General features: G+C 35.9%; 2 protein-coding genes across 3 annotated transcripts; one reads left to right on the forward strand and one right to left on the reverse strand.

The window, feature by feature from the left end:
- Positions 1 to 2,273: 2,273 nt before the first annotated feature.
- Positions 2,274 to 5,143, reverse strand: LOC143899610 (uncharacterized). 2 transcript variants are annotated; one of them, XM_077410004.1, is made up of 9 exons: positions 4,695 to 5,143; positions 4,497 to 4,579; positions 4,223 to 4,433; positions 3,855 to 4,043; positions 3,681 to 3,777; positions 3,117 to 3,236; positions 2,829 to 2,909; positions 2,618 to 2,703; positions 2,274 to 2,525 (listed from the first exon to the last, which is right to left on the reverse strand). In XM_077410004.1, the coding sequence occupies exons 2-9, from the start codon at positions 4,502 to 4,504 to the stop codon at positions 2,418 to 2,420; spliced, it is 900 nt and encodes a 299-aa protein (XP_077266130.1). In that variant the 5' UTR covers positions 4,505 to 4,579; positions 4,695 to 5,143; the 3' UTR covers positions 2,274 to 2,417. The 2 variants fall into 2 exon arrangements, with proteins under 2 accessions (XP_077266130.1, XP_077266131.1); XM_077410005.1 differs by having other exon boundaries at positions 4,223 to 4,452.
- Positions 5,144 to 9,474: 4,331 nt separating this feature from the next.
- Pll (serine/threonine-protein kinase pelle) lies at positions 9,475 to 12,831 on the forward strand. Its single transcript, XM_077409998.1, has 4 exons — positions 9,475 to 9,876; positions 10,970 to 11,545; positions 11,657 to 12,096; positions 12,306 to 12,831. Exons 1-4 carry the CDS (start codon positions 9,771 to 9,773, stop codon positions 12,645 to 12,647), a joined length of 1,464 nt encoding a protein of 487 aa, XP_077266124.1. The 5' UTR covers positions 9,475 to 9,770; the 3' UTR covers positions 12,648 to 12,831.
- The last annotated feature ends 48 nt before the right edge of the window (positions 12,832 to 12,879 follow it).

Below are 12,879 nucleotides of genomic sequence, written 5' to 3' on the forward strand. Positions count from 1 at the left end.
CAAAAATATATTTTAAGGTTATATTCAAAATGTTAAAAACATTTTCAGAATGCTTGTAATTGATTTTTAGCTACTCTTAACTAATTATTTTTTAGAAAACTTTATAACAAAGTAGCTTTTTAAACATAATATGGAATATTTCTCTTGTTGCAGCATTTTACAAACTGGTCCTCTACCATCCTCTGTGATTTCTTTTAAACATCTCCATTTCTAATCTGGTATCAGAAACCAGATTACAGGCAGAAATTGTATGCCTTTCCTGTCGTCGTCATTGCCGTAAAAAGCAAGGCTTATTGCTGCAGTCGGGTAAGTAATTATTTATTCGTTAATTATTTTATACTAACACTGCGTTTCGATATTTACAACCAGTACTGAAAATCTATACTTTACGTCACGTACACTATAAATTTTCTGTTTTGGCAGTGAATATCGAAAGGCAGTCTAAGAAATAACGTAAAAATAATGTACGTTATACCGTAAAATCGAAAAACATACTTTTCACAATTATAAAGTATACTTTATAATTGTGAGAAGTATATTTACAAGACAATTACATTAATGTAATTGTCTTGTAAATTAATTTTGCCAAAACGTCGTCTGTCATTATTTTTTTATGTTGAGTTCAGATTTAATTTTTACATAAAATTAATTGAATCTTACTATTAATTATTTCTTTATGTATTTTAGTTTTTATTTTTTCTTGTTTTTATTATCTAGTTAGATGGCTGAAGCATATTTGGTGTGGGATTTATTTATTCTCCAAGAAAGAGTAAGGAGGGTTGAACGACGAATTGAGAGAAGAATTTTGCGAGATGCTCAGAATCCATTCGAGTTACCACACAATGAATTTCTTTCAAAATTCAGAGTTTCTCAAGAAATAGTGATGCATATTGTGGATGTATTAAGGAATGACTTGATGACAATACGCATAAATGGTTTGAGTGCGGAGATTCAAGTGTTGACAGCAATCAATTTTTATGCTAATGGCAGTTATCAAAGGCCAGTTGGCAATCAGTGTGAACTTGTTATAAGTCAACCATCTACTAGTCGTTGTATACGCAGAGTAACCCATTTCATGAATGTATATCTATTGCGACGATGGATCCTATTTCCAATGACAGTGCAAGAAAGAACTGCAGCAAGAAATAAATTTTTACATGCTCCACAACCGTTTCCTGGTTGTATTGGAGCAATAGATTGCACACACGTAAACATTATAGCACCTTATATTCACGAGGAAGCGTATATGAACCATCATGGTAACCATTCCTTGAATGTCCAAGCAGTAAGTATAATTCATAAGATTTATATTACTTTTGTTTTATATTTCATATTTACTTTTAACTCTCTCTTTCTCTCTTTCTTTCTCCCCGTGTGTGCATACGTGTGATTATGAATATTTTTTATAGATAGTAGATCCAGATTTAAAAGTTTTAAATATAAATGCAAGATATCCAGGAGCACGGAATGATGCATACATATGGAATACTTCAGCTATTAAACGAGCAATGGAATTTCATTATAACCGTGGTGAGAGAAGAACATGTTTAATTGGTAAAAATAATTTAAGCCCTACAGTTATATATATACTTTTTGATATGTTTATGTATTATATAAGTTATCATGTTTATGTTTATGTATTTTAGGTGACGCTGGATATCCATTAGAGCCTTGGCTGATGACTCCATTGGCGCATTATCCCGAATGGAGTAGACAGTATCAATATACTTTAAAATTATGTAAAGCACGCAACATTGTCGAAAGGTTTTTCGGTGTATTAAAGGCAATATGGAGATGTCTATCGTCCCAGCGTGTTCTCATGTATGCACCAAATATCGCTGGACAAATTGTCAATGCATGTGCTATTTTACATAATATGCGCTTGCATTACAGATTACCTATTGATGTAGAAATTGAAAATGCACATGAACCTGCACCTGCATACCATTTGAACAATGCAGAAATAGAAGCAGAACTTCGGAGAGGACCTCGCGCGGTAGCACAACGTATTCAAAATCAATTAATGCTGGAATGGTTTCCTAATTATCGTAGGGCGGATGAGCACGTAAGATAATAAGTCACATTCGGTTATATATGTATGAGCGTGTGTGTATGGAGGATATATCTAAAATAAATTGGCAAAATAATCTTATATTTTAACATCGTCAACGTTGTTAAGTAGAGGCATAAAATTTTATTTAATCGGTTGTATTATCCTGGATAAGATATGAATAAGACGAGAAATCAAATAAGAATGAGTAGTATTATATTAGTGCGGATTAAGAAATATTATTATTAAATATATTATTGAGTTAAGAAATATTATTTAATGTATCTACATTATTATTATTGCACATACATAAATACTTATAACATAATTATTAAACGTATCTTAATGTAAAAGTATCTTAATGTGTTTACTTTAACCTCTCCAGAATAATCTCCAGTAAATGCGTTTGTCGTTCTCCATTCTCAGCCATTATGTTAATCGCTTCGCTTATTTTCATCACAGCTTCAGCTAATATCTGTCAATTACAAATTAAAATTAAATTACATAACATTGAAATTAATTTATATAACATTAAATTATTAATAATTAATTAACATGGATACTAACGTGCATTGCATCTGCATGTTTATTTGCGATGTCTGCAAATTCTTTTCGAGCTTCAGAATAGTGTGAATCTAACCGTGTGACATTATCTGCAAACATTTATGATTATTATACACACACTGACACACATACATGCACGCACACGTGGCCACGTGCCTGAGTACATGTGTAACAACTTCTACTTCAAACTTGTTGACAATTATGCTATACTTACGTTTCATGCCTGATTCTAATTTATTTTTTTTATTTGATTTTTTATTGAATGAGTTTTGCGGTGGTAGTTCTTCCGGTATATCTATTAAAATATAAAGATAAATCTGAAATATACAATACATATTTGTAGATAAAATTTTAAATTTCTATATTTAAAGAAATTTTAATTTGGTACAAACATATATTGCGTGTGGGACACTGAAAATCCTTTTTTATTTAATCGCACGAAATGTTCGTATAAAATTTCAATTTCTTTATATTTTATGCAAACACACACACACACACTTACTTTGTGACTCTGAGGGTTCTGTAATATCTTGCAATGGTTGACGTTGAAGTACAGAATCTTCATTCTGAAATATACGTTCATTGAAATCCTCATCAAATTCTAAAGTTAAAACTGTAGTATCTAAAAAAATAAGACATTAATTTTATCTTTTTGTATAAAATATATTTTTATAATATTCATATGCATATAAAAATAAAATTAATACGTAAAAATAACTGATATTCATCATTGGACATATACAAAAATCCAAACAATTAAATATACAATATATATTTCATAGCGTACACTCTTGGACGGAATAGCCTACAAGTATGAAGTTGGCCGTATATTAAGAGTTTATCTTTCTTCCTTCACATTGAAAAGAAAAAGATAAACTCTGAACGCACCCAACTTCATACTTGTAGGCTATTCCGTCCGAGAGTGTACATATTCATGTATAAATGAAAGTTAATATGCAAACACATACACCATGTAGCTAAAGATAAACTAAAATTAAAATTATTTATAAATATATTACGTTTAAATGAATTTTTACTATGACATTAATAAAATAAAAAAACATACCAGTCTCTATTCTGTTTGTTATCTCTGGAATAACAACTGGCACAGGCGGAATGTTTAATATTTCAATATTTCCTGCTGTTAATTCTTCTATAGCATTCTGCAAATGAGATAATGTTTAATATATTGCATAGAAATAAGTATACATATCTTTTTATATGAAACATTTTTACTTACATTATTTTCCTCTGGAAAGCTATCTGGTACATTAGGTAAACCTTGAACATAGTCATGTCCAATGATACCTAACACACGCTTGTCCAATTCGTCTATAGTAATATTTATTGGATTATTTCCTGTCTGTGCTCTTAATCGTCTTAATTTTTGCACTTTTTCTGAAACTCTGGATTTATAATCTCGCCAAGTCTACAGCATAACGTAATATACCATAATATAAATAATAAAAATATAAATATATTAATCCTTATATCACAATACTATAAATAATACATATATTTGTATATATGGTGCATATATATATATATATATATATATATATACACACACATATCAATAAAGAATATTAATGCACTATATATACTTACGGTCTTCCAGGATTTCACATCTTTTTTTTTTCCATCTGGTGCTAACGAATTCAATAATGTGGCTAATTCGTTCCAACTGTCCTGTGCATTTTCATTTCCGTTAATGCTATTAAATTTTCCCGTGGCCATGTATGGATGGCGTTCCAAATGGCATATGAGAGCCTCAATTTGTTGGCGATTAGCTCTGCCTTGTCGTGTTTTACTAGTTTTTCTGAAAAAGATATATTACACTTTTTATACATATAACCACGAATTTCTCATAGATTGTACTTACTCTGTCATGTTTAGCACACTATTTCTCTCTTATAATGAAAGCACACTATTTCTTTAGCACTTATTTCTCTCTTATAACGAAAGCTGTAACACAAAAAGTTATATATACATGATTTAAAGCTTCTGAACAAGAATAACGATAACACATAACATATTACTTAATTAGGTACTCATTTTTAATACAAAATATTATTCTTACCTGATAAAAGAAAGAACTGCTATCAAAAATAATATCTAGATAAATCTAGATAAAAGAAATCTAATTAATGTAAGAAAAATTAATTTAATATTGAAAAATATTATTTGATGAGAACATCAACCCAGGTAGCAAGCTGACGTTATTTATCGCCATTTTGACGTCAAAAAGATCTTTTTGAAGACATTTTGACGTTAAAATGGCGATAAATAACGTCAGCTTGCTACTTGAGAATATAAGGTTAGGATATAATTTATAATAAAAAAAGATGATAAAAATACATAGCGTAGCGTAACGTATGTTTTACGGATGTTACAATGCGGAGGATCATCTTTTTTTACTATAAATTATATTATAGACTAACCTTATATTAATGTTTTCATCAAATATAAAATTAATTTTCCTTACATCTAAGATCTCTCTCTCTCTCTCTCTCTCTCTTTCTCTCTCTTTCTCTCTCTTTCTCTGCAATTTTGTTTCGCGTTCGTAAATACATTCAGATATATCCATAAAAATCCATGATCTGATTGGTTAAGAGAAAATTGATAGAGTTACACCGATGAAGATATACGACGTTTCATAACGACGTCGATATTGTATTTTGTATCGATATCGTATCGTCAACCCACGTCAACCGGAATTACGGAATAACATTTTCGTTAGAGTGTCGTTAGCGCAAGCGACAATTGTCGCTACGAAACGATAGCGACATTGTCGTTATAAAGTTAGAGAATCGCCCTGCTGCCGAGCGTTAAACGCGACGCGAGATATACGGAGATTATGAACGGGCACTCACGGACGGGCGCGATGTATCACGGCGTTCCGTTGCTCGAATCACTCGATACGGACACTATCGCTCACTACACTCAGCTCTCTTTTTCCCTACGAAGAGAATCATATCGGAGACAAATCACACGACGGTCGACGCGACAATTTCCGGCACAGCGTTCAAAGCGCGACACGAGATACACATTCGCGATTCGCGAGTCCCAGATATGGCGGGACGCGGAGCGATTATCACCCGCGAATATCACAGCGAAACTGCGTCGTTCACAATTGCCGTACATACCTTCGCCTCGACGTCTCGAGCGAGCACGTCGCACGACACGTTCATTTCGCCGAACACTTGATATGCACTTGTAAATTGTTGAACACGCACAGCGCGTACTCGCGGCCCGCGGAACGAGGAAGCAGGAATGCCAATCACCGAAACGAGCGCGTTCAGAAAACAGCACTAACAAGCACAGTGACGTCGGTGACGAGCGCGCGCGGAGGGAGCACAAACATTTCCTACCTGTGCGAACGTCCTCGGGAGAACGATAATAACTGAGTCACTCGCGCAGGTAACGCTACTCCAAGCGTTGACGGAAACGAGTGACAAGTCCGCTCGTCGTCAAAAACAACGTCGAAAACGCGCCGATCTTCGAGGTACGGAGCTTTCGAGTTCAACGGTCGCGCCGCTAGTACAGTTTGGTACGGACTGCGCGCGCGGTGCCTACGCCGTATCGATCCGCCGCGCCTCGCGCCGGCGTATGACGTCACGGCCTCCCCTCTACGCGGCACGACGCGGCACGGGCACGACGCGCGCGGCCGCGGCCGGTTAAAAAATACCGAAAACTTTCAACGAACGATAAGAGATCAACGTATGCCGAATTTTTCGTTAACTTTCACAGGTTTAACTGGCTGTATTCTACGTTCCGTCTCGGTGCGACGCGACGGTGGCTGTTTAATCGGAACATATATTTTTGCGCGATTTATCTATATTTAAGAAATATAATATTGTAATTGTACAAATATAAAAGAGTTTTATCTATAATTTTACATACGTATTTCCAATATATGTATAAATTTTAATATATATTTCATATACATGCATATTCGCGCGGGAATCGAGGAATGGAACGTACAATTCTAACCGTCATTTTTTGCCGCGATATATATATTTCGTACAAAATCTTTCGTTAAAGTTGCTTAAATTTTAGTACAGATATGTATAGAATTTCGTGGCGGAATTTGGGATAGAGTTCTGTTTATAATTTTGTGTACCGTATATTGCGAGAGAAATTTATATAAACTTCAAATATATATATCTATATTAAAATACACACGCACATTGGAGTACGCATGAAAATTCCTCTTTCTTGATTAAAGAGGCAATTTTTGTAAATTAATATTAATTGATACTAATATAAATTTTAATTTATATATTAGTATCAATTAATATATTATTTAATTTAATATTTTTATATATTATTTAAATAAAAAATAAACTTATAGGTATTATTTAAGTTATTGGTAATTCTTCAGTTTAGCTACAGCAGCACAAAAAACGATGAACTTAGGTTCATTCGACGCGTTTTTGCACGAAACGAAAGAATCTGGCAGAAAAAAGTGTCGCTCTGCCCCGCGACGCGAGATATTAATTGTTAAAGTTGACAGGAATCAGGTTATGATTCCTGTCATACCGACGAGATGCAGCGACTAACGACCATGCCCTGCGGCCACATGCGCATGCTCAGTGGTCGCACGCGCATGCAAAGTGAAATATAGCAGCTATTTTGAATATTGAAAGGCATAAATAACTAATATATATGTCGAAATAGTTCACGCATACACTTCCACGCGAAACTAGGTCCACCCCCACCACCCCCTTGCTTTGGGGGGATGTGCGGTAGCCCGTTCCTTGTTTACGTGTATACTGTTTATGCATACACAATATATATGTCAAAATAGTTCACGCATACACTTTCCACGCGAACCTAGGTCCACCCCCACCCTCCCCCTGCTTTCGGGGGATGTGCGGTAGCCCCTTTCTCGCTTACGTGTGTACTGTTTATGCACACACAATATATATGTCGCTACCGCACATCCCCTGAAAGCAGGGGGAGGGTGGGGGTGAACCTAGGTTCGCGTGGAAAGTGTATGCGTGAACTATTACGACATATATATTGTGTATGCATAAACAGTATACACGTAAACAAGAAACGGGCTACCGCACATCCCCCGAAAGCAGGGGGAGGGTGGGGGTGGACCTAGGTTCGCGTGGAAAGTGTATGCGTGAACTATTTCGACATATATATTGTGTATGCATAAACAGTATACACGTAAACAAGGAACGGGCTACCGCACATCCCCCGAAAGCAGGGGGAGGGTGGGGGTGGACCTAGGTTCGCGTGGAAAGTGTATGCGTGAACTATTTCGACATATATATTGTGTATGCATAAACAGTATACACGTAAACAAGGAACGGGCTACCGCACATCCCCCGAAAGCAGGGGGAGGGTGGGGGTGGACCTAGGTTCGCGTGGAAAGTGTATGCGTGAACTATTTCGACATATATATTGTGTATGCATAAACAGTATACACGTAAACAAGAAACGGGCTACCGCACATCCCCCGAAAGCAGGGGGAGGGTGGGGGTGGACCTAGGTTCGCGTGGAAAGTGTATGCGTGAACTTTTCAATACTCAAAATAGCTGCTATATTTTCCAAACTTTTTTTGTTTATAACTTTTTAACGTGTAACGAGCGACGGCTAAAACCTTCCGAAGGTCATTCAGGAGGGTGACCTTGACAACATATGTCAAGGTCAAGGTCATTGGGGCTGGGTCCGCTATTATACATATTTACCAAGTGTTTAAAGCGCGTCATCTAACTTATGTACAATAGATTAAATGACGCTTTTTTTTAACGAAAATCACAACTTCTATAAAGCAGGACATACACACGTGTGTGTGTGCCCTGCTTTAACGAAAATCATTAAACAGATAAATCGTGCAGAATAACCAAGCATCTCGATTCAAGCAATTAGGTCTCACGCTTGGAGTTTCTTTAATTTAATTATGCGGGGGAAGCACACACACACACACACACACACACACACACACACACACACACACACACACACACACACACACACACACACACACACGGGGGTGCGAGGGGGGCCTTCGGCGAAATTATAAAGCACATGCATGCTTCCCACGCATAATTAAACTAAAGAAACTCTCAGCGTGAGACCTAACTGCTTGAATCGAGATGCTTGGTTATTCTGCACGATTGATTCATTTAAAATTGGCGCAGTTTTACATGCGCGTGCGACAACTGAGCATGCGCATGTGGCCGCAGGGCACGTTTAGTGTTGCTACATGTCGTCGGTATGACAGGAATCATAACCTGATTCCTGTCAACTTTAACGATTAATATCTCGCGTCGCGGGGCAGAGCGACACTTTTTTCTGCCAGATTCTTTCGTTTCGTGCAAAAACGCGTCGAATGAACCTAAGTTCATCGTTTTTTGTGCTGCTGTAGCTAAACTGAAGAATTACCAAGTTATTATATATTTTATTATAAAAATATAATTTATAAATTATTTATAAATTAATTTTATAGAATTATTCCTTGGTAGATTTTTTCCAAGTGAAACAAGCTGGGCAACTGTCGCGCGTAGCCGACCAATCAAAAGCGCTTCTGTTTCGCGGAAGTGGGCGAGGTCATGATGTAATAAGAACATCATGGCAGAGAGAAGGATGAGAGGCGCAATGACGGCGATTTTCTTGGGACGCTTTTGCAGGCCGTACAGTAGCGCCACACGTCCACTTTCAGGAATTGGAACTACGAGTCACATCCACTTTTCGATGCTGTCGATGAGAATTTGGTTCATGTCCGTGCTATGTATACATCCACTTTTCGATATTGTCGGTCTTTGGTGGTTCGTGTTGTCATAAACCACCAAAGACTGACAATGGCGACAATATCGCACCTTTAGGCTCGTTCGAGGAGCCAATAGCGCGACAGCGATAGCAAGCTCCCCGAACGCAGCTTAAGCGCCAATAGTCGTGCCTCACCTCGAAAATAATAGCGAAAATAGCGCGAGAGTGATGACGTCACGCTGCCTTTACAGTGACGTCATCATCGTATATTACAGCGCCACAAAGCGTCTCCTCGAACAGTTTTTGGTTGGACGATAATTGTGCTAATAGCGTGCTCCCCGAATGCAAGCAATATTGAGTATGGACGATGGACGTCTGTTGGAAGAGTTGAATTTTATAATACACAATTGTGATCTGATAAATTTGTGAAATGGCCACAACGGAGAGCATCAAATACATTTACAACTTGCCCTTCTTTGAACGATCAGAATTTTGCAAAATTATGAACCAAAATGATAAGTGGGAGGAGCTGGCTGGTATGTCATCAGGAAATCCCCGTGTACCCTTGATAAATATACCCTTGTCACACACTAACCTATTTGTTCATTACTAATTTATTCACTTCAGTCATCTGCTTTTTATGATTTTACATTAGATATTGTATTTATCTTTTAAGGTGGTTCATGCATTTAGGTCAAATGTAGTTAGCCCGAAAAATGTGATATGAAATGAAAGATTAACGTTCCTAGAGTGTGTCTGTAAAATTTCGGATTTTTTAACCGTTTGGTTCCGGAGATATATGTCCGTAAACTTTGCCAATTTAACGCGGGGGGGTAGCCCCTCTTGCAAAAAACGAGGCTAAAGCGCTTATGCTGCAAAAATTACAATACTTCAAAAATAGATGAACAAACCAAAAACTGACGAAACGATGCAATAAACATTTTGCAAGATACTGGACGAACCCCGAGTTCATTGACCGTATTATATAATAATAAAACATAATTTTCGATTGACTAAATCGACAACACGGAACTGACAGCTGGACTCGAGCGGCAGCTTGGCAACGCATGTGTCAGCTGATGAGTATAACGCATATCCCAAAACCTTCAACGTTTACCATGTTCTGGACGCTGAATAAAGCAAGGAATGAAAAAGAATTTAAAATTAAGTTTGATCAAGATCTACAATACTGAATAAATACAAGTTTTAATACAATGAGGTTATAACATGTCCAAATAATTTTAACATGCATTGTTTATTCTATTTATCATAACGTTGCCGCGCTGCTGTTGTACATATATTCACACGGCTCACAACTCTAGTAAAAGATGTGACTTTTGTCTCAATATTTTAATTACGTAGAGGTCGTATAACATTAAAGATGTCATAGATAATAAATCTAATTATATGCTGATTTTTACGGACAAAAATCACACTTATTTATCACTAATAAGAATAATTGCCTATTTGACTTGCAAGTACTGCATGAACCACCTTAATGTTGCACCACTTTTGCTTAGCAATAGCAAGCGATTGTTTTAAACTGGATATGCAATAACTATTTATATGTGTTAAATGTTATGTATTATCTTTAATTACATTTTTTTTATATTAATGTAACATTGGCAGGTACCTGGATGAAATATGATGTCTTAACGATACAAAGTTTAAGAAAGGAGAAGAATCCCACAGATGAGCTCTTGACATTATGGGGCCATCATAATCACACAACAGCAGAACTATTTGTGTTATTATCCAGAATGCAACACTATCAGTCAATGGTACCGTTATTACCTTTCGTTGATCAGAAATTTCATCCGCTTTTGTACAACGGGGAAGGAAATTTGCGGAACATGCCGCGTAAGCAGTTGGTCAACAAGAACACTAAAGATTTGAAGATTGGCACACAGAATTTTAATCAACGCGTACTGCCGCAGCAAAGTGTTAATAAAATTTTTAATCAACCAACGGCGCAATCGGGTATTAGCCCCAGCAACTCCAATAATTTGTTAGTAGCTTCACCAGTGGCTGCTTTTTTCTCTCCGCAGAATATTGGCAGTAATGAAAAAAAGATTAACGAATCGCCACTGCCAAGAACAGAAACTACTTTGCCACACGCAAGTTATAGTGAACTAGCTATTGCTACAGATGGATGGAATCAGCACAACATATTGGGAAGAGGTGGTTTTGGAACAGTATACAGAGGTATATTATTTCATTTATTGACATGTAGATTGTCAAAAATAGATTATCAGATTGAGAACATCTGATTTAAAAGATTCTTGATTTATCAAGTTACATTTATATACGTTATAGGCATCTGGAAAAATACTGATGTTGCGATAAAAAAAATCCGACAAAAGGGATCCGATTCGGATGAAAGTTACATATTGCAGCTGCAGCAATCATTGAAAGAAATAAAGATTTTGAATTCTCGTACCCATGAAAATATCTTGCCTTTATATGCATACAGTCTCGGCGGCGAAGCACCGTGCTTGGTTTATCAGCTGATGAAGAACGGGTCTTTGGAAGATAGGCTGCTATTAAGACAAAAGACTAAACCGTTAACGTGGATGCAAAGACATGAAATTGCTAAAGGTATAGCACGTGGATTGCAATACTTGCACACCATCGGGGAAAAACCATTGATCCATGGTGATATTAAAAGCGCGAATATTTTGTTGGATAAAAATTTCGAGCCCAGGATTGGTGATTTTGGCTTGGCGCGGGAAGGTCCTGAAAGAGACAGTATGAAGGTAAGTAATTATTAATAAGTAAGAGATAAATAAAAATTTAACATGAATGATTTTTTTATGCTCAAGTTGCTAGAAAACTACAAAATTTTTTCTTATATTTTATAATTATTTAAAAAAATTAAAACACTAAATGTGAAAATACATTTTATGGTATTACAATGGACAATTGTTATGAAAAATTGTTGAAAGTAACTATTAATAATTATTAGATTAGCAGAATTCATGGAACTAGACCCTACCTGCCAGAAGAATTTTTACGTGACAAAAAATTATCTACAAAAATAGACACTTATAGTTACGGCATAGTCTTATTCGAAATGGCAACTGGTCTTCGAGCTTATGACGATTCACGGTCCGAAAAGAAATTGTTAGGAGATTTAATTGAAGCTTGGAAAGACAAAGACATTTCCTTATTGATGGACAAGAAAGGTGGTGAAGAGAACCAACAGGTTTATGGTAATTTAATATCCATAGGAAAATGGTGTTCTAAAGGGTCGGCGCAAAATCGACCCGAAATGGAACTTGTATTTCAAACATTGAACGATTTATGAAATTCATAATCATTACATATATATTTTTAAGACGAATATACTTATTTTATTTGCACATATAAATGATGAGCATATTGTGATAAAGTGGATTTTATATACATACATACATACATACATATAGTCATATAGTGGATAACATATTGTAAATATATTGTTGTTATAAAACAATTATATTTCTATATTATATATGTATATTATATATATATGTTATATATATGCTAATTGGTGTTAT

The sequence above is a fragment of the Temnothorax americanus genome, unplaced genomic scaffold (assembly GCF_048541705.1).
Source record: "Temnothorax americanus isolate GAGA-0224 unplaced genomic scaffold, ASM4854170v1 Scaffold28, whole genome shotgun sequence".
In the NCBI taxonomy this organism is placed as follows: Eukaryota; Metazoa; Arthropoda; class Insecta; order Hymenoptera; family Formicidae; genus Temnothorax; species Temnothorax americanus.